This window comes from Zasmidium cellare (genome assembly GCF_010093935.1).
Source record: "Zasmidium cellare ATCC 36951 unplaced genomic scaffold M409scaffold_15, whole genome shotgun sequence".
Lineage (NCBI taxonomy): Eukaryota > Fungi > Ascomycota > Dothideomycetes > Mycosphaerellales > Mycosphaerellaceae > Zasmidium > Zasmidium cellare.
Genome location: NW_022986959.1, coordinates 295837 through 318796, shown reverse-complemented (window position 1 = coordinate 318796; position 22960 = coordinate 295837). Strand labels below are relative to the sequence as shown.

At 54.1% G+C, this 22960-nt stretch overlaps 7 protein-coding genes and 1 non-coding gene across 8 annotated transcripts; 5 read left to right on the top strand and 3 right to left on the bottom strand.

Moving 5' to 3' along the window:
• Window positions 1-579: 579 nt before the first annotated feature.
• Window positions 580-3838, bottom strand: M409DRAFT_54045 (uncharacterized protein; the record flags this gene model as incomplete). The annotated part of the gene is made up of 5 exons (XM_033812565.1): window positions 580-831; window positions 930-2457; window positions 2509-2705; window positions 2907-2989; window positions 3118-3838. 5 exons carry the CDS (start codon window positions 3836-3838, stop codon window positions 580-582), a joined length of 2781 nt encoding a protein of 926 aa, XP_033668335.1.
• Window positions 3839-5414: 1576 nt separating this feature from the next.
• M409DRAFT_22253 (uncharacterized protein) lies at window positions 5415-13451 on the top strand (the record flags this gene model as incomplete). The annotated part of the gene is made up of 1 exon (XM_033806258.1): window positions 5415-13451. One exon carries the CDS (start codon window positions 5415-5417, stop codon window positions 13449-13451), a length of 8037 nt encoding a protein of 2678 aa, XP_033668334.1.
• A 1487-nt stretch (window positions 13452-14938) lies between these two features.
• Window positions 14939-15047, top strand: M409DRAFT_t30. Its single transcript has one exon. It is a non-coding gene; the product is annotated as a tRNA-Gly (tRNA).
• A 630-nt stretch (window positions 15048-15677) lies between these two features.
• Window positions 15678-16694, bottom strand: M409DRAFT_22252 (uncharacterized protein; the record flags this gene model as incomplete). Its single annotated transcript, XM_033806257.1, has 2 exons — window positions 15678-16283; window positions 16353-16694. 2 exons carry the CDS (start codon window positions 16692-16694, stop codon window positions 15678-15680), a joined length of 948 nt encoding a protein of 315 aa, XP_033668333.1.
• A 221-nt stretch (window positions 16695-16915) lies between these two features.
• On the top strand, window positions 16916-17518 carry M409DRAFT_54042 (uncharacterized protein; the record flags this gene model as incomplete). Its single annotated transcript, XM_033812564.1, has 1 exon — window positions 16916-17518. The coding sequence occupies one exon, from the start codon at window positions 16916-16918 to the stop codon at window positions 17516-17518; it is 603 nt and encodes a 200-aa protein (XP_033668332.1).
• Window positions 17519-18162: 644 nt separating this feature from the next.
• M409DRAFT_22250 (uncharacterized protein) lies at window positions 18163-18948 on the top strand (the record flags this gene model as incomplete). Its single annotated transcript, XM_033806256.1, has 1 exon — window positions 18163-18948. One exon carries the CDS (start codon window positions 18163-18165, stop codon window positions 18946-18948), a length of 786 nt encoding a protein of 261 aa, XP_033668331.1.
• Window positions 18949-19290: 342 nt separating this feature from the next.
• M409DRAFT_22249 (uncharacterized protein) lies at window positions 19291-20121 on the bottom strand (the record flags this gene model as incomplete). The annotated part of the gene is made up of 1 exon (XM_033806255.1): window positions 19291-20121. The coding sequence occupies one exon, from the start codon at window positions 20119-20121 to the stop codon at window positions 19291-19293; it is 831 nt and encodes a 276-aa protein (XP_033668330.1).
• A 1042-nt stretch (window positions 20122-21163) lies between these two features.
• On the top strand, window positions 21164-22000 carry M409DRAFT_54039 (uncharacterized protein; the record flags this gene model as incomplete). Its single annotated transcript, XM_033812563.1, has 2 exons — window positions 21164-21197; window positions 21312-22000. 2 exons carry the CDS (start codon window positions 21164-21166, stop codon window positions 21998-22000), a joined length of 723 nt encoding a protein of 240 aa, XP_033668329.1.
• Between the last annotated feature and the right edge of the window lie 960 nt (window positions 22001-22960).

Genomic DNA, 22960 nt, shown 5'->3' with positions numbered 1-22960 from the left:
TATGGAAGATGATCACGCTTTATTTCTTCAACTTCATGTCGCCACATTGTTTGCATCTCCTTCGCCATGTCTTGCGCATCATGCATTTGCAGAATGTCGACCAAAGTCAAGCCAATGTACATCTCGGAATAGGACTGCCGTGTCACCGTCAACAAAGTCAAAACCAGAAGAAAGGTTGCGGGAATATTGTCTGGAACCATGACGTGCATTAAAGGACATTCTTTGAGATGCTTCGAAAGGCCGGACAGAAACCCTTCGACTTGGTCTAGACATGGTGCGAAAGTACATTGCTGCAAAGTGGACACTTTCAATGACAGCAGGGATCTCAAGTACTCTTCACAGCTCCCTACTCCAGGTCATCTCGATGCCTGTCTCAGTCTGAGTCGATGTCCTCATCCGAAACCATATCAGTCCCACCTCCCAAAAGGACCGAAAGAAGATCGTTCCCATAATCAAGCTGCTTCTCCGAGCCACCCTCATACCATACTTCGCTTCATTCTCCATCTGTGAGCTGAATTATTCTCTGCCTCGTATCTCTCGCGCCCCAAACCTCATATGAGATGGGTTTTGCCCTTCTACTCAAAGTAGCCTCGCAACAGCGCGGGCTTTGTCGCGTTCCTCTTTACTTGTAACACTGTCTCCATGTCCGCCCCGCTCTACCACAGCCAGGGGACGCCGTGTCTCCGCGCCGTTGTCCATGAGCAGCTCGATCTCTGTGATATGCTTGTGTTGGCACGCAACTTCCAGAGGCGTAGGTACGGATGCATCGTGCGAGTGGGGGTCGACGTCAGCGCCTCGGCTCAACAGTGTCGCTACGCTTTCCACTCCATTCTGTTTGCAGGCACTATGTAGTGCCGGCCATCCGTAGTCATCGCGACTATTGGCATCTGCACCTTCGTCCATCAGTGCGTTGATCGTGCGACATCTACCTGGGTTGTGCTCCCGCGGGAACTTGCCGACAGCTTCCATAAGAGTGTGGATTTGGCAAGATCAATCGTATTGACGTCCAGACCTAGGCGGATCAAAACTTTCACGACGCGGGAGTTGCCTGTGGAAGCGGCAGCATGCAGTGCTGTAGCCCCAGTCGCGTTGCGTGAATCAACTGGACACCCATGGCGAATCAAAATACCAGCTCTCTCCATAAACGTTGTCTCGTCCGCAGTGTCATCTCGACAAGCTAAAGCAGCCTGGTGGATCGTCGAATCGCCATGCGTGTTTCTAACTGTGACGTCGCTACCGGCATCGACCAATACACGAATCAACTGTGGGCTGGCGTTATGACCACATGCTACTAGAAGAGGCGTTTCCCTATAACTAGTTCGAGAGTGGACGTCCGCTTCTCTTCTGATCAACTCCATGGCTAGACTGGTATGTCCTATTCGACAGGCATGGTGCAAAGCAGAGGAACCATTTGGAAGTGCTGAACTTACATCGACGGTCGGCTGACGGAGCAGGATACGTGCGATGTCGTCATTTCGTCCCAAAACTGCAGAAACCAGTGGCGGAAATCTCGGTGTGAAGTTTGGGTCCGCATCGTGTTCGAATAGCAGTTCCACAATCCCCATATATCCGTTCCTAGCAGCGGTCGAGAGAGGTGACCCTGTTTGGCCAGGTCTCTCAAAGAGCTTAGGATTGGAAGGATCTCCGGGACCCTCGACATCAGGAGCTCTGGTCTGCTGCACCAGATGGAGGCACGTTCTTGGCAAGTTGCAAAAAGCCGCGAGTACTAATGGCGGCCAGGACCCACAAACCCTGATCCCGCTCAAGCGATGCCACCATACTAGGATTCTCGAGTCTTGGAGCACTCGTAAGTGATGCTGGTGCGTCAGGGTGTGGACTGGCCGTTGTTCTGCTGCCCTTTTATGAGAAATCCAGTAGTCGCAGGCATATTTCAGCAGCGGTTGCTCATTGCGGCTCGATGCTGAGCCGCGATGATGCTCATAGCAATGAATCATGTAGGCCGAGCAGCTTTGCGCGAGGAAATCCTGAGCCGTTCCGATGTCCAGATAAAAAAAGCTTGCCGGCCCGTTTTCTGTTCGAGAATCGACCAGAAATTCCTTCACCGAAAAATGTGCCAGTTGTACTCGTCGTTGGGCCAGGTTTTTTTCGGTCTTGTCTTCACCATCGCCCTGCCCTTCAATTTGGAGGAGCGAAGACAGCACTTCCAACATCTCCGGCATCGTGTCGCGGCTCCCTTCGTCGACAAAAGGATTTTCATCGGGAGACGTAATGCAGGCTTCGGTCAACATCTGCGCTGTAAGATGGTCCCGGGAAAAGGCGAGCCATATGAGAGCCTTTCTCACATCGCGCGAGCATTGTTCAGGTAATCGAAGGAGAATCCGCTCGTACGTCTCTGCCAAGCTTGAAGGAAGCCTCGCCAGTACCTTCGAGAGCTCTATTTTCCGGAAGTATTTCGCCCGCTTGATTTCCTCGAGCTGGCAGTATGCCCATCTGGACCTGCGTCACATTAGCTCTGAAGTTCAATGAAAAGCGTATAGTGTTGCTCACATTCCACCAGCCTTTTGTTCAAATGCCTCTTTGATCTCAGTCTTATGCTCCAATAAGAACCTCTTCTTTCCGCTGTCAAAGTTGAGATCGCGTTCAAGCCTTCGTTCAATGAATAGTTGGATGTCGGGATTGATGCTTTCTTCGCTCAGCCTCACTGAAACTGCTTGGTTGCGTTGCATAGCTTCCCGAATATCCCTCTGGTCTCGCCGTGCATGTTCTCATGTTTGCTGAGCAGGTCAGAAATGCCCTTCAGCAGTGTGTCCCTTGTGTCATGCTCTTCAGGGCATTCGTCGAGAGCATCAAGGACAAGATAAGTCTTCGCTTGTTATTGGAGCAGGTCGTCCAAGGTAGCCAGCATAGTCTCCAGCTTTTTGTCGTTTTTCTTTTTGGCATCGCACAGTCGAGCATGGAGTGGACTCCCGATACTCAGTTGTCTCGTCAGTGAAAGCACCAAACTGGTCCAGGACTGCTTGGCCTAGTCCTGGAACGTGAAGTAGAAGTATGCAACACTGCATGGCTCGTGGGTCTGCACCCTCTTCAAGTCTTCGATGACAGTGGAGCTGAGCACTGTTTTGCAGCACCCAGGCTTGCCATGTAGCCACAGCGTACGGTTTTCCGCTTCGACCCAGTCCTTGTACTCCTTGGATGCCAAGAACCACTCGCCGGTACCTTCCTCGTGCTTTTTTCGAGCCTCTTCGTGATTTGTGGAAGGATCTGGAGCATTGAGCCAATTTAGAGCGGCGTCGAGCTCTTGCTGTTGTGCAATACTCAGTGCAGTGCCGACATCTTTCGCGATCATCTGCGTCGTGGTGTCGATGGTCCTGATGCTGTTCGCTATCGCGTTCATCTGGTGCAGGATGTCTGCAACTTGTGCCTTCAAAGCGGCGGAGCCATCCACGGATATATCAAGCTGCAGGAGATCGATGGCGACTGCTAGACTGTCGAGCGTGTTCGTAACGAAGCCCTTCAGTTGTTGTAGAGTTCCTCGTCTGAAAGGGTATGCGAGTTTCCGACCACCAACTTTGAGCTTGTCAAACACTGTTTTGAGGTCAGGGTCGCCAGTGAGCTTCTTCGCCTGTCTCTCCAGCTCCTTGACGTCCTCCAGACAGTCTGCCAGGCATTCGTCGACCGTCTTGCGTGTGTCGTTGTTGGCAGTGACTCTTTGGATAACCACCTGGCATTGTTCGAACAGATGCCCCAAGCGCCTGATGCTGTCATAAACTTCCTTGATGTCGCTGTTCTGGCTCTGAAAGTCTTGATAGAAGATCAAGAGGATTTTGCAGACCTCCAAGCCTAGCGAGGCTACTCCAAGTGCGGTGCCTGGGTCCATAAGGGATCGAAGTGGTAAGTCTGCCCGCTGAGTGTACGCGAAGCAACAACTTTATAGAGTAACGCCAACTTTTGTGCCCATCGAGAGAGCCGTGTTGTCCAGCAAACTGTCTTTGGTCTTTGGCTCGTCATGTCCCAGTGCAGCAGTCTGTGGCTCAAGACTTCTCCAGCTACTGCAACAGCACAAAGGTGGAGGTGAGACTGCGTGACACAGGTATATGCAGCATTTTCCACTGTGTTGAATGGGCTCCGTGTTGCTGACCGGGGAGTGGATGCGAGCAGCTTCGTCTCACTTGAAGCTTTGTTGGAAGACGAAGAGCCGTCGTTGTAGCCAGCATTACTGTCTCATTGTGAAGCTACTTTCTGAAGGGAGAGCGCCCTTGAGAAGTTTGATGGAACCCCAGCCGTGCACATTGCTTATCATTAGCAAGGGAACGCCTGAGGATCCTGGGACCAACTCTGAACAAATCATGACTGTACGGCAATGATGCTCGCTGGTCAACACATCATCACGGACGACGAGGTCAGAGTCCAACGCTACCTGTCCTTTCTTTCCTGCAAGTCTTGTGGAACTTGTTCCACCTTGACCCTCGACTATTAGCTCTCATTCGGCCCATGCGGCGGCTTTGGACGTACAGAAGGTTGTCTGGTGTTGTGTAGAGACAGAGAAGCGCAGCAACGTGGCACACAGTCTTCCCATCCGTGACGCAATCCCACACCCCGACCATATCATGCTCCGCCAGGCTGTTGGGCTTCAAGTATGCTTCAGCTCCTCGACATATGTGCACCTTCCTGCCACGTCTCTTCCTCGTCTGCTCTTGCTGTGTAGCCGGACTTGCGCACTGGGCTTGGAGAATGGCTGTTTCGCCGGGGTAGGAGCGATGATGGCGATAAAGGGAGTGCTTGGACTGGGAGGTCGGTAGAAGCTGTCGGAAGAAGGCGAGGAAACGGCAGGGAGGGGTTCCTTCGGTACAGGAAGCCCATGCCGGTATTGAAACGACCTCTTTCGCTGCGATGCCGGCGACAAGCTTCGACGAGTTTGTGCTGCACTCGGTACGAGGGAGGCCATGTTACTGGAGCGTGATCGTCTAAACTGTGGACTCTCGGCGGTGTTGTGGAGCTTGGAGGATGGCGGAAGGCAGGTCGTGGTGTTGATGAGGAGCAAAATGGCCAGGCGAGTTCAGATCCGATAACAGCTTCATGCAGTGCTGAAGGAAGATCCAGATCAGTGTGCTACACCCATGACCGTACCTGCAAGAGCTCAGATAAGACAACGGTCGAACAAATTCAGCGCCATCTTCACGAAGCCATCTTCAAGTTTCACGGTCAACTTGATTCAAGTCTCACTGCCCCATCACCCCAATGCCTCCCAAGCGTCAACATGAATCATGTAGACCTCACGGAGGTCGGGGCTTGGCGCGGTGCTCGTTTGTGCAGCTTCCTCCCTCAGCTTTCCCCTTGACTTCACCAACTCCAACATAACCACCCTCGTTCCATTACCGCAACGTTCTCCCACTCATTACACTCACTGATACACTCCTTCGAATACACGCCACACCATCACCGCCCTCCTCGAGATGGGCACCCTCCGCCTGCTCGGGGCCATTGCCCTTGGCTCGCTCGTCACGGCGGGCGGCCTGCAAGACAAGGCTTCGCTGGCCATCAACAGCACCACCTCGTGCACGACCACTGCATCCGCCACGATCGTTACCTCTTTCCTCGTCAACGGCTCCGCTACTACTTGCACCACCACGATCCCAATCAACGCTACCGCCGGGTTCACCTGGAGCAGCAGTACCCCTTCGTTCTCTTACTCGCCTGTTTCGTCTACTGAGAGTTCCTTGACCACGAGCAGCTCTTCTGGCATAACTACCTCTTCGGTCACTCCTTCGTCTCCTTCGATCGGTCCAGATTCATCGACTACTTCTGTCACGAGCGTTCCTTCCGATTCCGGAAGCGGCTCAGCGACTACTTCAAGTTCGTCTTCGACGCAGTCGAGCAGTACTCCCATATCTTGGCCATACGCTCCTACCACAAGCAACAGCACGGTCTGGTCGAGTACATCCAGTTCGACGTCATCCTCATCGGGCACCACGCCGTTTGCTGCGACGACGTATACCAGTTCCTCGAGTCAGACAAGCTCCTCAGAGTCATCATCAGGCTTGTCAACAACAGCTGAGACTAGCACGACCTACTCTAGCCTGACTATCTGGACCTCTCTTTCTGGCACCACTGTCAACCTGACCACGGTCAGCCTCTCCAGCATATCGACCAGCTCTTCGATTTTGTCGAGGAGCAAGAGCAGCGCAGACTTCCGTACAAGCAATACCCTGAGCAACGGCACCGTCCTCGGCACGACATCGACCGGTTCAGCCCCTTCCCCCAGTTCAACTCAGAGCTCATCCAGTTCGACTCAGAACTCCACAACTTCCACTGGGCAGCTCTCCTCCGAGAGCAGCGAGAGTCAGAGCACAACTGAAGTATCTTCGACAAGCACGAGGGAAGCATCCTCGACAAGCACGACTGAAGCATCTTCGACGAGCACGACTGAAGAGTCGTTGACAAGCACGATCTCAAGCACACCGAGTATTAGCCATGGCAATTCCACTGGAACTTCAATCGCAGGGACGTCAAGCTCTGCGCCATTCGGCAACAGCACCGCGAGCGTCAGCCAGAGTACGACCTTGTCAACAACAAAGATATCTTCATCTGGATCAGGCACGACGGCAGTGACTTCCAGCAAGTCAGATCTTGGCATTCCCCCTGGCAACGGCACTACTATTGCGCCTCCCACTACGCTACCTCCTTCGCCCGTCACTTCCGTCTACTCAACCAGCGGTATGCTGACGACAGTGACCTTGTACCCTCTCCCGGCTGGACCAACAATGAGCATCACCAACCGCAATGGGACTCTGGGAACCATGACCATCTGGCAGTCAACTACTTGGGCCACGACCCCGCCTTCCACCAGTGAGACCCTCTCATTGGCTGAGATATCATCGACAACCGCAGCTTTGAGCACCTTCACCGGCGACTCTCCTCCATCGGAGTCTGTTGGACCAACTGAAGGCATTCCATCGCCCTTCGTGACCGTCTTCCCTACAGATGGCACGTCCACTACGATGACATTCTGGCCTGCTTACTCACCCACACCGTCCTTGAGCATTACCACATTGCCCAGCACAACATCGACAATGAGCCTCTGGCCTTCGATATCTTGGGAGACTTCTCAGCCTTCTTCTGTAACTGAGGAGCCGACGTCCGCATCGACTGATTGGTCCACCTTCTCTTCAATGCCTACTATGGAGTCAACCGACCTGAGCACTTTCACTGGGTCTGATGATAGCCCGCCTGCGTTCTTGACCATGACTTCGGGCACTCCAGTTCCGTACATCACGGTTTGGTCAGAGGACGGACAGATGACCACGCAGACTGTTTGGCCAATGTTCACTGCCATCCCAACTTCCATTTACACTCTTTCTTGGGAGGACAGCTTGACAACAGTTACGACTTCGGCAATCTTTCCATACGTGACTGGCTCTGTCGAAGATCAGTACGAAGTCCGTGACGAGCAGCAGGATGATCTTATCGCCGTCATCGACGGTCTACGACACTGCATCGACATCTTCGACATTGGCCTTTGCGAGGCACAGGTTGAGCCTTTGAGACAGTACGTCTTCTGGCTTTGCGGCTGGTTGCACTTCGACTGCAGCATGTACACCGGTCACAAAGGCAGCGGCGGTGATGGTGGTGGCCCCAACGATCCTTGCTACAAGCCGAAGTGCGGCATCGACCTTCTTCATCCGGTGGACACCGTGAAGTGTTTCGTGCAGCAGGCGATGGCCGCCCTCTGCGACATCCTCAACCACGACATCAATGGCCTCAAGCTGGAGTTTCCTCAGCTCCACGGCTTCAGCATCATCTTTCCAAAGCTGGCTCTGCCCCCAATCGACCTTGGCCCTGGCCCAGACCCAAACAGTCCGACACCCCCGGAGCCAACTCCAGATCCAACAAATCCCACCGCGACTGAGCCAACGACCTCACCCACTGGCTCAGAGACGTCATCATCGGAAGAGTCCTGCACTGAGACCATCACTGCCACGAACACTGCTGTCACTTGCTCCGTTGGCCCTGCTGCCCCAGGCTCCAATTCGACCACCACAGCATGCAGCTCCAATACGCAGATCACTCGCGGATGCAGCGTTACTCCAACAGTCACGACGACCACCATTCGATCCTGCTCTCAAACCTCAACAGTGACCGATGCGGCTGTCAACTGCTCACAGACCGTCATTGGGGCATCATGGACGGACGTGAGCCTCGTCTGCAGCACCACCACATCGCTCGTCAGCGGCTGCGACGTCACGGCTACGACTACCACGTCGACCGCTTTTTCCTGTCCAACTAGTCCAGTGCAGCCGTCTGCAAACGGTACGATGGAGTGCCTTGTTCCAATGTGCTCGTCGGACCTCTGCGGCGAAGCGTGTGACTGGCATCCGCAGCAGAACATATCGACGAACAGCTCCCTCGTCCTTTCACGAGACCTGTTCAACAGCTTCGTACTCTCAGAGCCCGAGAGCGTTGATGCATCGGCCTTCAATCGCTTCATGCTGCAACAGTTCCGGTGCGCCAAGCAAGTGCCTCAGCCGGCGACCCGGTGGCCGCCGAAAGACATCAATGACCCAGCCCGCTGGGGAACCACTGCCATCTTCATGCCATTCGAAGACCACCCGGATGTCCTCGCAGTTGGCGCTCTCTACGGCTGCACGACAGTTGTGGTTGCATCGCACCAAGGCGCGTGGATGTCTCACATCTGGGAGATCCCGACCTTCGCTACCTCACTCATCAAAGACTTTAAAGATCCTGCTGGTCAGCTCTTCACCGGCAACGGCAAAGACGCCAGCATCTCCGGTCTGGAGGGATACATGAAGCCCATGGGCTCCTTCGACCCCAACGGCGACTACAACATCAAGGTTTGGATCGTCACGCCTATCGATATCGAGTACCTTGGCAACCCTCAGCCAGACCTTGAGCATCTTCGTTGGCCGCGGAAGGTGACAACTATCCTCGACATGCTGAAGGGTCGTCTCAAAGTCACCCCAAACATCATCACCTACACTCCACTCACCAAGGAGCGCCGCTTTTACAACGCCAAGGGCGAGCTCGACAAAGCTGCCGTCAACAAGGAGCTTGCCTCCTCCGCTCGCGGCAAAGTCATCCTCCAATATGATCCCAAGCAGATTGAATGCTCAAAGAGCAAGAAGCAGCAGGCCATCTGGCGGTTGTGGGTCGATGAAGAGAACGGCCGAAAGTATGTCGATCAGGACATGTGGGATGCCGACGAGGATCAGATTGGTGAGGAGTCTGATGATGAGCGGGCTGCCTTTGCGCGAGATGTCGCTGAGCAGTGCAGCGACTCCTGTACCCTTGGCCTGGAGATGATCTACTTCTCCAATGGCATCGAGAAGGGCTGTCGTCCTCCACGCTGCTCGTACGGAACATGCCCAGTGTGCGCACAGCCACCAACATCATCGTCAAATATTACCAGCGTCACGGGTAACAGCCTCTTCCTGAGCTGGCCAGGGCAGGACCCGGGAGATTGGGAGGCTTACATGAAGCGGCAGACCCTCAGAGCTGGGAAGGCCAACACTCTGGTCCGTCACAATCAATTCGGCCGTTTTCACAGCACCACCGCGAAATTCGTTTCGTTTGGCAAGAAAGAGGAAGTCCTGGCGCTGACTGGTCTCTACGGATGCACCTCTGTTGTTGTCGTGAGCCAGAAGGGTGCGTGGATGTCGCACATTTGGCAAGGCGGTGGTTTTGAGCGACGTGTGAAGGACATGATCGTCGAACTCGGAGATCGAGAGTGGTCCTCCCTCATCGATGAGATGTTCTCAAACCCTCTTTCTGATCCCGATCTCCAGGGTTTGGGTGAACTGATGTACCCTGGATTGGCATTTGGTCCAGACGCGGAGAACTTGCGTGTCTACGTCTTCACACCGAGGAAGTATCCGGGTACCCAAGGCCACATCCCGCCGGAGAATGCCCTCGAGCATCCGGAGAAGGTTGACGCGCTCAAGCGTCGATTCAGGGCCAAGTTTGCGACAATGCCAATTGAGATTCGATACACCCCTCTCAGCTACAGCATTGAATACTTCAAGGATGGCGCAATCGACTATGAGACTTTCGACCCGGCTCTGGCTGAGAAAGCAAACGGGAAGATCAATGTCCAATACGATCCAATGCAGGTCCGCTGCACAAAAGACAAAGACGGCAAGATCGAGCGGAAGCAGAAGGCCATCTGGCGGCTATCCGCAGACATTGTGCCGTTCCGTCAGCCTCGTGCGGACTTCGAACAGATGTGGGACACTCTTCCTGATCAGCTTGATCCGAATGAGAAATGCGAGCCTAAGAACAGGGAAGCCTGCAGTGCGGCGACATGTGGCAAGTGTGACGAAGACAGTACCGAGAACCGAGAGTTGTCGGGATCATCTGCGCTCTCTTCCCGCGAACTGCTATTGTCCAATGGCACGACTCTGGTGGTGGCAGGACAGGAGTGGGCGGCGTTGCAAGAACAGCTTTTGCTGAGCAACCTCACCAACGAGTTGGTGCTCGAAGTCCCGGACTCCCACACTGGCGACAGAAATATGGACTTCTTCAACTACTGGTCGTTCTTGCGGAGAGAGTGGTTTCGATCAGCCAGAGTCCCGCATGGGAGGTCCAGCAGGTTCAATCATGGATCAACCGCCGACTACATTGCATTCGGCATGGCGAGCGATGGTATCGCTCTTCGTGGCCTTTGGGGCTGTTGGTCCGTCGTACTCATCTCTGAGAAAGGCTGCTGGATGTCACACGTCTGGGAACAGTACGCCTTTGTTGCTCGACCACTTGGCGAGGACCTCCAGGTCGTTCTCGACGAGCTGCGCGACGGTGAGGATCCCCCTTACACCAATGGACTGATGGGTTTCGGGCAGTACATGGCCAAGGACGGACCGTTCGACAAGACGTCCACGAAAGTCCACCCGTTCATCATCCACAACGTTGAGCGCGACACAGGGCGTCCATACTATCAAGAGGATCTCGACGAGATGGAGGTTTGGCTGAACGAGCTATTCGGAGTGCCGGGTCGAGACGAGCCAACGACACTGATACCATACGTGTCCATGACCGGCTTTGATGCGTTTACCAAGTTTCAGAAAGACAAGGTGAATGGATGGAAAGGCACCACGCAAGAGCTCGCCAACTTAATGCCTTTCGGCAGAGTCTTGGTTCAGTACGGCCCAAAGCAGATTCCTCGAGGACCTGGCCAGGAGTGCGCGCAGTCTGCTGCTCGCATGTATGTCGACATTCCACCCAACTACGATGCGCAGTTCAACCTCATGTGGCCTTTCAGAGGTATCCCAACTCTTCCAGCTCCGCCTCCGCCACCTGCAATGCTCGATGCCGATGCCATGGACACCACCTCGTCGCTCGCGATACCCACTCATGCCGTGTGCACCATGGAGGCGACTTTCAGCATTGCGGCGACGTTTTCATCCGACTTCTACTCCCAGTTTACGGATTTCATGACACTGACGGCACCGCCAGCTTCCATCACCAGCACAGAGACCTTCTCGACTCGGTCCATGAACAGCAGCACGGCCAGCATGACCTCTGCATCCGAATCTACGTCGACGGTGACAAATTCGACCATCACCTCGCCGACGCAGACATCGACGAACAGCACATCCACGCCGATGACTTCGCCCTCGGCATCGATGCCCACCATGTCGTCTACCAACAGCAGCACCACTCGAGGCCCCACGACGACGATGCCGCTCACGTCATGCAGCCTCGCACCGTTACCAATCGAAGACAACGGCGGAACTGACCCCAATCCCCTCAGCGGCTGCGCATGCGACAGTGACGTTTCAGCCAACATGGTGACCATGGTGGGCGAAGACCAGACAACGACGTTAGGTTGCGCCGCTGGTATCACCTTCTACACTCCAGTGCAGACTGCGGACCCTGTCGCATCTGCCGCACCTCTGCCCACAAACTTCTGCAAGCTCCACGTTGAGCAAGCCGTCCGCAACAATGGAGACGTTCATGTCGGCTGGAACGTGGCCATGGAGCTTTTCGATCCTTCTGGCAAGTCGGTGTCGAAGAAGATGGATAACGCTGCGCTGAGCTGGACGCAGACGTACTTCACAGGTGGCTTGGACTGGGTAGACTCTCCAAACGCGGAGATCACCTTCGGCATTGATCCAGTGTCTGGTCTGTCGATTACACAAGACGAGATCGACGCCAACTCTGACGGCCTTGGTCACGGCGAAGACTGGACGCAGTGGCTGGTGCAGCTGAGCACATCGAACAGCGGCACCATTCTCTCGAATCAGTGGCCGACAGACTTCATCATGTTGTCCACTCCTCAGCCGTTTTGTATTCAGGGCGAGTGGCATCCTGCTGGGACCAATATCTTGGACCAGGCGCGCGACCTGGACTTCTACTGGGACTGTGGCTTGCCAGCCTCAACCTCTTGGGCTGCCCCAACTTCTACCTCCTTCACGCCGTCGTCGACCATCACAGAACCTCTGATCTCACCCAGCACTACCACAGATGCCTATGCAGTCCAGACTTGTACCGTTGAGGTCGATGAGGGTCCATGGACTATTGCAGATGAAGTTGGTCAAGAGATACATGGCGGCTTGAATGTCTCCTTGAAGATCTCCGACGCTTCTCAGCAGGTGCTCGCCTGGCAATGGTTCTCAAACCAACACGACTTCTTTCATGAGTTCGTGATCCCAGGCGATGATTGGAACGATGCGAACGGCATGTCGGTTCTTTTCTCAATCAATCCGGACACGAAGGAGGAATTCACAGGATTCGAGCTGCTGCCTCGCATGGAGGAGCTCGCGAGAACCACGTGGTACACCTCCTGGGCTACCTTATTTCGTACTGGAGACGTCTCTTGGCTCGCGAACGACACCATTCAAGGCGAGATGCCATTCTGCGACGTTGGCTCATGGGAGGGCAATTGGTGGGAGCCTGGTGCCAAGGTCGAGCGCATCATCACCTGCTACTGGGACTGCGGGCAAGGCATACCTCCAACAACCTCGACATCGAGCGTATCAGCGCCGTCCCCAACGCCGACTCCTGACGCAGAAGATTGCCGCCTCCACGTCGCCGAGCAAGTACTCGGCACTGACTTGACGACGGATGTCTCCTCCAACGCTGAGATCGCCGGCCTGCTGAACATCAGCATGTCTCTCTACGGCGTCGAGAACAACCACCACTTCTGGACCACCACCTGGAACTCCACCGGCTTCAACGCCCGCTACTCCAACCGCCCGACGAACGAGGGCGTTATGTGGAACGTGCAAGCCATCTTCGGCCTCGACGAAGGCAACGCCATCACCGACGATACCTACGACCCCGCCAAGTGGTCCGACTACGATGCGCTCCTTGCCATGGAGATGAGCATCGACGGCGGTGCGACTTGGAGCATGATGGAGTATCTGCGTTGTCAGATTAGTGCGTGGACGACGCATGAGGTGGAGCAGCATCCGAGGAGGGAGTTTGAGTGTCTGTTTGATTGTCTCAAGTGGATGCATGAGTTGGAGGGGGGTGAGTGAGGAACGAGGTCATGGGGTGGAGATGATGATGGAGATGGAGAGGGTGGTAATGTGGTGGATGGGGTGAGATGAGTTTTTTTGCCTCAAGTCATGAGGCTTGAGATCAGAGCTTCATACTCAAATGTGATCGCTTTCAAAGTGCTTCCGGTCCACTTCTGTTTCATTCCCGTGTTGGTGATATCTTATGATGATGTCTCTCTTGTGCCCAGTGAGGTTGCTGGAGAATTGCTCATACTGGCAACTCCTCCCCTTTGCCTCGCTCTCCACTGCGCCAGCGGTATCTGCTCTACAACCGCAGTTATTGGTTTGAAAGTGGAGATTCTGTGCGCTTGAAAATTCGAAAAATCGGAAGGGAAGAGGAAAGGAAAGGATGGACGTACCGACTTCATGAGTTCGTACTTCCTCCTGCCTTTCTCTTTGGTTTTGATTAAGGCAGTGATATTTGCTCTCCGCCGGGAACTCTTACTTCGAAGGTGCAGGGTCTGCGGTTACGGGATCGGAAGTGGGAAGTGGCAAGTGAGCATTGGAGATAGGCGTAGAGATGGGGCTGGTTCGTACTCCCTCCTCCTAACTATTTCACCTTCGACAGAGGAAGTGGTATCTGCTCCACGCCAGGAGGTGCTGTTTCGGAAGTCGAAGCCTTGGACTTGAGAATTCGGAAATGGAAAGTTGGCAATGGGGATCGGACGGTAGGCGTAACGACAAGGCTTTAGGTAGTTTCGTACTCCCTATTGGTTGCCCTGTTACTGCGTCTCGAGCTCTCGACTAAGAAAGTAGTATTTGCACTTAGCTGGGATGTTATGAGGCGATAGAATTAGGGCATTTGATTTGGCGATTGAGGCTTTGTCTGGTTGGGAAGTTGAAGGTTAGGATAGGAGGTCCGGCATACCGATGGGACTTCATGGCGAAGTAGGGGATGGTTCGATCGAGGTGTTGTATGGAGAGTTTGGGCGCTCTTGACTTTATGGGTGCGGGAATGGAGACAGGTGGTGAATGGGTGAGAAGAACTATGAGCACGAATTGGATGTGGTCTTGAGTAACGGGCGGAGGGAAGAATACTTGTCCTCGAACGCTGGGGAAAGAGAGTGTGAGGGAGGGATAGTGTTTGAGGGTGTTCTAGTATGCTCGCCGTAATTATGGCATGATAAAGAGCAGTTGCTTCGGCTTCTCTATGCCTCAGGATCGTTGCGGCCACCGCTAGCCCCTGATTAAGGCCTTCCCGCTCTTCCTTTGTTTCAATTTCGTAGAAGTCAAAGCAGCATCTCGGTGACGTGGTAGTGAAAAACCAGAAACCTTACCTGATCCACATCTTCGAGCTCTGGGAAGCCCATGCATCTTTCCATCTCCACTGCACCTCCCCGTCGGGGCCTCGCATATACCACCTCACCCCTCATCATCACATGCAACTACCCACCTCTCCGTCCCACGCAATCCTCCAGCTCTTATCTATCAACTTCATGCTCGCGGCGCCAATAGAATCGAGTGAGGCGTCCATGGTGCAGTGGTTTAGCATTTCAGACCCCCATCCACCCTCTTCGCTGAGGACGGAGATGATGGGAGTATCTGAGGACTTTGGTTCGAATCCGAATGGTCGCGGGTTGTTTTACTTCTTGAGCCTGGTGGGGGGTGTTGGTTCTTTTTGGCTGGAAAGTGGTTGCTCTTGCTTTTGACTTGGGTTTTGTGGTTAGTGGGGAAGATTCGAGGCTGAAGATGGAAGGGGTAGCCGTTTTGGGTCGAAGACGAAGTTGTTCGATGCTTTGGAGATTGTGAGGGCAGGGGTTTGGGATGATGACTTTTTGATGATCAGTAGTGAGGATCGACCGGAGCTGACATGATGAACAAATAGTGCGTATCTGGGAAGAAAGACGGAGAGTGGTTTGGCTGGGTATAGTCAGTTGTGTACCAGGGCCATTGAGTAGACCTTTGCATGACATTTCGACGAGCTGTAGACTTCTCGCAAGGCTCTTGCACCTCATGACCTTTCGATGGAGGCTTCGTGAGCTCCGCCATATAACTGTCTCATCTTCCCAGTCCAATCAAGTCTCGGGTCCAAGACACTCAATTGCCGCATCCTCTTGACTCTTCTCGTGACACATGTATCATCAATTTCCTCTGCAGTGTCGATAAGTCTCCTTGCTGCCATTTGTCTCTCCAGCCTGCTGATATCTTGCGTATCATCAACCTCCCCAGTCGTGACGATAGCCCTCCACCTGTGTCATCCTCTCTTCAAACACCCACCGCCTTCCACATCTCATCCTCCTCCCAATATCCAAGATGCTCGGTATGCTCGAACAATTTCCTCGTATACTTTGCAGGAATCAGGCAGAAGCACTTGGGAGGACTCAACGCCACGCCACAGTCCTTCTGCGCGTCCAAGTACGAAGAATGGAAAGCAGCATCCACATTGTGCCAGATCGTTGGAATGAAGCGATCTTTCCCTGGAAGAAGAATTAAGGGCTCGAGCTTGAGTTCCCGGTAGAAGGACCATGCCGACCACGCGAAGATTCTTGTGATGGACTGGTCGTGGTGGTCGATGGGTTGAGAGAGCGACCAGCGTTCGCAGCTCGAGTCGGCGAGGTCGTATTGGGTGAGGTCGTCGCGGTCTCGACGGCGTAGGGTGGCGGTGTAGCGACGCATGTAGCGATCTCCGAAGGGTCTGTTCGGATAGTTGACCTCGTGCATCTGGCGGTTGGTGGGAGGAAAAAGACCTGGTGGAGGCTCGTCTATTCTGAAGTCCCAGACCAAGAGGGCCTCGACCTGGATGGTGGCGGCGTGGGCGAGGACGCAATGCCTGGAGTTGTTCTGGCGGAGCATCGAGTCCAGCGTGTTCTCCTAGCTGGGCTTGTCAATCTCATCGATGGCCTTCCAGGTCTTGATGCAGATGCCCATCTTGGTGCTAACTTCGCGGATGACGGATGCGTAGCAGTCCCGGTTGAGGGACATGAGGGAGACGAGGCGATCGAGGAGGAGGACTTGGCCGTCTTGGGAGCCGTCCATGAGGGAGAGGTAATCCCGTGGTCGTCGCAGGATCTTGATCTCGAAGAAGTCGGGTACGGCTGCCGCGATGGCGAGGTCCATGGCGTCTTGGAAGAGCTTGGGAGAGAGGGGGGAGGCATTGCGGAGAGCCTTGCTCTCGAGGGCTTGTTGGTGCTGTATGGCGCGCGCCTGCTGGCGGCCTTTCTTCACAGCGGCTGAGGCGAGCAATTGCTCGCGAAAGATCTCCAAATCCCCAGACATCTCCATCGTGCTAGTGTGTGGCTATCGGTTTCGAATGCGTGGATGGAGATGTTGTGTTGGGGACGTTTTGCCATATTCAGGAGGGTGTTTGTTTCTGAAGCGGGCATGTGAGGCCCGGCGATGGCACGTGCGCCGCACCTTTTTTGCAGTCAAATACTTCCACGCCCGCCAGCTTCAGTCAAAACATCACTCAATCCACCACATCGCCCATGGCTCAACTCGCCATCATGCCTCCCGGTCGCAAGAAGCCGACCAAGTTCGAACTCGTCAGGCTCCGCCGACAAGCAAAGGAAGCCGCAACCCAAAACGCCAACAAAGTTGGCTTCCTCAAGTTACCAGCCGAGATTCGCAACCAGATCTACGAGCTGGTTGCCCAGAGTCGTCGCCTTCAGTATCGTGGCCTCAGCGACCATTACCGAGGCAGCCAAATCGTGCTTCCAGGACTTCTTCGAACCAGCAGTCAGATCCGCAATGAGGCGACCAGCATCTTCTTCAGCAGCAACAGCTTCCTCGTCCGATGCAGCTCCAAAGCAGACAACTTCGATCAATTCATGAAAGCCGAGATCCCAGCACGAGTGAGACGCATGCCCCGAGCCATCTTACGCAACATGACGAATCTCCGCATCGCCATCGACCTCAAACTCGACCATTGCAAATACTTTGGAAAATCCAATCGCCGGCGGGAACACATCGCGGAGTTCCAACTAATCATGGTGGGCAACAAGTATACGGTCCACGCCGAATTCGATTGCTGCAGATACCAGAAGTGTGCAGATGGCATGGGAGATGTTATGGCGGAGTACTACGAGGCCATGGAGGACATGATTTAGGACAAGATGCAACCAAGCAAGAAAGATGCGGAACGGGGTATTCAGTGCCGCACTCTTGTCCACGTGGAGCGGAGTGAGTTGCCATGGCCCAAAAGCGTGATGAACGGCGACTGGGTGATGACTTGGTACGAAGATGACGATGAGGATGAAAACGGGAATGAAGACTGAGTGTCACCCGAAGATGAAGAGCATGGTGGAGTTGATGAGGAAGCTGTAAGGAGAAAGAAGAGGGCTTTGCTTGGCGGAGTCAAGCCTAAGAATGCGAGTGTCTTACGGTTTGGCAAGAATCAGAAAGTACTGGCTGGAATTTTGCTCTCTGTCTATTTGGAACTCAAGGTCTCAACCGTTGGGGGATATGGGTGTCGTTCGTAGACGTTCCAGAAAGCCCCTGAATAGTCGGGATCTTGCACGATTCATAGGTTGTAGTCGTTGTAATCAAGCACGGTATCAGCATCCGATCGAGTTTATTTCGTCTTAAAGATGTATCGGCGGAGGCTTAGCAAATTTCAATTGAGATGCTCGTTCCCACAGGAGTCTCCAGTCTTGGCGCCTAGGACGCCAGCGCTATCAAAATTTCGCCTTCCAACCTCAAGCTTCAACACACAACTCGACGCAACCGACACGCCTTTCATAGCTACACCACCATGGCTCGACACCGCACCAATCTCTCACCACAGAAACGAGCCGATCTTCGGCAACAAGCGAAAGACGCCTCTGCGCACAACGCGACAAAGGTCCCTTTGTTGAAACTCTCCGCCGAGGTCCGCAACCAGATCTTTCAGCTTGCCCTTCCCACCGACAACGAGTTCAAGACCGGCGCAGGTCTGGAGACCGCGGAATTCTCTGAATACGACCATGTCGTCGATCTTGAGATCCCCGGCCTCCTGTCCACATGCCGGCAAACGCGCCAGGAATCGTCAAACTACTTCTACTCCAACAACTCTTTGCTCTCCTACTCCTTGGTCGAGACCCAGTACATGCCAGACTTGACGACCTACACGATTCACAAGACGCTAAAAGAGTTTCCGCGCGCTGTTCTTCGTCTCGCCAAAGCAGTCTACATCATCTTACAGCTCGATTTTCGCCAGTGCCAGCACCCGAAGACGGAGGGAGCGTGGAACGGGCACGACGGAGAGGTGCACTTTGTCATGGATGGGGACAGGTTTGTGTTGCACTCAGAGTGTAATGGATGTGTCGGGAATGATGACGCGGGCGGATGGGGCGAATGCTCGGACGAGCTGGTGGAAGTTGTGGACAACTATGGCCAGGCTATCAAGGGCTTGGTCATGGATAAGCTCGCAGTGAAGAGCACGAACGAGGCTAATGGCACTAAGGGGAAGACTCTTGTTCGGGTGGCGAGGAAAGACCTCAAGATGCCCCAGATGCTCAAGTTCTACGAGTACTGGCTTCCTTATGACGGCGAGGAATGAGCGATCGGAAAAGGGACGAGTTGCTGCTACGAAGCAAGATCAGGCGAGTAATGGGCAGGTCACAGCGCATCTTGCATACATCAACGCGCGATGGAGCAGAGCGCTGGACTTCGAGTATTGAACTCCACATGGCCTTGACCCAAAGCACTGCGCTTCCCCGGCATTACGCCAACGTCAATGATCTTCGTCTTATCTTGGTTACCATGGAAGCTGACGTCTTTGATGGGAAACTAGGCAGATGTGAAAGCGGTGGCAGTCTGAGCAACCAACCTCTCCCATGTCCCTGGCTCCTTCATCATGAACTTCCTCACGGCACTCACAACCTCCCCCAACGTCGGAAAGTCAAGCCAGACAATACTCATACGACGACTCTGCGGCGTCTTCAGCACAGAGCGACGTCTTGTGCCCTTGACGTTGCGCCAGACCATACTCGACAACGACCTCGACCTTGTAGTTGGGATGGGATAGTGGGAACTCTTTCCAGTACCGCCGCGCCGGATCTCCCAAGACAAATGCGTCCTGCCGAGAATCCACGCGGCAGACAAGCTCTCCGAAGAGACGGCTGGTCTGCGCGTCACGGCGAAGCCCGTAGACAAACCGTGGGCAACCTGGAAGAGGTACGCCGAAAATACGGTCGCCAATAGGACCCCCAGCTTGGGACCTGAAGACCATAGGCTCGCCCCAGATGCAGTCGATGAATTTGCAGTAGTCGGGGCCTACGAGGAGGAGGCCGGGAGCTTCGCACGAGTAGGCTCGCAAGACGGGGCTCTCCCACACAGCATTCTGGAAGATAATGCTGACTCGCTTGATGCCCACGACTGAGATAGGGTCGAGGTGGAGCAGGATATTGCTGACTATCTCGATGTTGCCAAAAACCTGCTGCACAGCTGATGGTTCCCTGTTTTCTACATCCTCACGGACTTTCGTGGAGGAGGAGCTTGTGTCGATAGCTCGGGTAGGCGGGTGCAGCAGGCGACGATGCATGCTGACTTTCCCAGATCTTGGAGCCTTCTCATGAGACTTGCGCTTGACAGTCGAGTCATTGACCGTCGTAGTCTTCTCGAATGGTGCAACATCCTGACGCAAGTTGCGGTGGCGCGTCCTCTTGAGAGCATCAGACCTAATCAGGATGGAGCAGTCGCCGTCGATGGGGAGAGTGGTAACGCGCACCATGGCGGACGTCAGCGTGTATGTGTTGGTTATGCCTGTGGGATAGGTGAGCGAACAATGACTCCTAATGGTTGATTCTACTTACGAGTCAACCCTTATAGGGTATTCTCTCGAAGATTGAGTACGAAAATCAGTGCGCCTGTGGCTTTCTGCAGCTGATGTTGAGTATCTCCTGATAGAGAGACTTGCTCAAGGATGTAAGAATCTGCCGCCGGATGCTGGCAATCAGCGGCCGTCGTTGTGGCAACTAGCTTCTGTTTGCGCTTGTTCCATGTGACCGAGAGTGAATGGCTCAGATCTCGGCTAAGAACCTCGCACGCGTATTATCGCACTGTCTACTGACCATAGTCGGCTGAGGATTATCCTCATTACGGCTCAGAACATCCCCATGCCAGCGGGTGATCGAAAAGCATGGCACGAGTCTAAGCCGGGGGTTCTCTGTCTAGCTGCTACATTCAGGCTTGGATGAGGTCTTGCTCAAGCGGCTGTCCGGGTCTTCTCGACGACGACCGAGGCAGTAAGAATTGCTCATCAGCGACAGGGTGGAGGACAGGCAGGCACTCAACGCTATTTAACTACCGTCATGGACCATGGGATTACCGTCACCAAGCATGTCCAGCGGAAGGTCATCACACTCACGCATTTCTGGGCGCTGAATCGCGTGTGCACGACCACGTATATGTTCCGAGCGCGTTGGCTTCGAGCCCCCCAAACACGAAGAAGTCCCACAAGAAGGAATCCAACACGAAGGGTACCAAGTGATAGACGAGGTGCCGAGCCATTGGAAGACGACATATTCTTGTCGTTGGAGGCAATTAGTTCACCTATCTCCGGGATGGAGATATGATGGCTCGCTGACTGTCACCCTTCTGCTTCTTCTTCTCTTCTTTCTCCAACGCCAAACGACAACACTGCGACAGAGCCCATAGCCCACAGCACCAGCCTGGCAACGCCAGTGCCGCCTATCACATCGCCTAACACAGACACTATGTCCGAGCTCTACTAGCTCCAGAAAATGGTTTTCAGGACGAAGTAATGCACCAACATGCGTAGTTTCTCGCACAAGGCTTCCAACACCGGTATCTTAGGATGGCTATCTATGCTACCACGGACATCGCTCCGACTAAACCAGGTTCCTACGCTCTTTCCTTGAGTAATCTTCACTCCATACGCCTTCCTCTCTCCCCCGCCAGTGGACGCCTTTCGCTACCCCGTCCACTCGTCCGGGCACTTCACGACCACCTTCTTCGCGCCAATCTTGGGCACCAAAGTCCTTCAAAACCGACTTAGCCAACCGCCTATTCCCGACCACGCATGGATCCTGGTTCACTCTCTCGCCGGGAGTGAAGATCTCGATAGTCAAGGTCTGGAGGTCCAGCATCTTCATCCCAGCCAGCTGCTTGATCACCAACAGCCACGACGGATCCTTCGAGATCAGCTCCTACCTCTGCGCCGGCTCTGGATAGCCATCGACCACGTCCCGTGGAATCGTGACCTGCACGCTGAGCACCTTCAACAAGTTCCGAGTATGGAATGGTGGGAAGAGGAACGTGTGCTGGTATCGGCGAGATTGACCCATCCAGAGCGTGTTGCGGAAGAGGTCGAGTCCAGTGCCGATGACGAGGTCCTTGTGAACACCGCAGCGACGATCTTCCATCGGGTCGGCGCCGATCTGCTCAATGATGCTGTTGGTGATTTCGACAGGAAGGCTGAAGAGGGTCTTGACTTCTTTGGTAGGTTTGAGTTTCTTCACCGCTACGGCTTGCATGCTGGAGTTGCGACGCTTCATACCCGCCATGTTGAGCAGTCGTGCGCGTGTGGAGAGGTGAGACGTAGCAACGATCGACGGGATAATGTTGATGAGTCGATGGAGGTGTCGTAGAATTGCAGTCGGGTTGCAGCTGGAGCAGTGGGAGTTGAAGGAGATGGGTTCGAGGTACCGATGCTCCGAGCAGCGGATTATTCAAAGCAAAACACTTCTGGAGCTGGTGTTATGTGTCGGGCGTGCCTAAGTGGAAGTGACTTGGTCCCAACGACGCTTGCGAAAGTGACCCGCCGCGAACATCGAGGGCAACCCTGTAACTCGCCGTCATTGTTGCCGCCAAGAAAGCGTGAACAATACCATTTGCAGTCTTCATGCAAACCCGAGTGGCTGCAATGGGGGCCACGCGATGATGGCTTGGCAGCAGACCCACAGGGAGCCGGGATCGAAGAAGCTTGTTTTAACCTCATGGCTCCATACCGTCCTGGTCTCTGGGAAGTACACGAAGCTTTCGCATGTGCAATTCCTGGCAAAATGATGTCTGGTCACTGCAGGATCATCAGACGTTGGATCCGCAATGTGTCAAGTATATAATACAGCAATGAAGGTATACCGAAAAACTTAGACGTTGTCCAATTTTCAATCTGGAATCTACAACCTCCAATATACTCCAATACGCTGTATGTTTGAGAGGACAGTCAATTCGAGTGTGTTCGGCTGCTTTCGACTTTCTTTGTTCATAAGCATGTCTCACCGACTTCTCGTGGTTGTTCTTAGCCTCTTCAAACTTGCGGCTCCTGTGTTTTCGCGGCATGAGACCTACATGCATCACTCTCGAGTTTTGCTTTCCCTCAGAGGTCCGACATACAGTCTGTGAGATACTAGTCTCATCTAGTTGCAGCCCTCGCCGGCATTGAGAACATTGAGACCGACTTCGGATCCGGACCTGCCCTGGCTTTGTTCGCTTCATGCAAGGACCCCCTAAGCGGCCGGGAGCTACAACGTCCCAGCTTTGTTCCGGCGATACTTCCAGGGGGCTGGAGCCTGTAGAACTTCTTCAAGCTTGACGTTGCGGTGCCG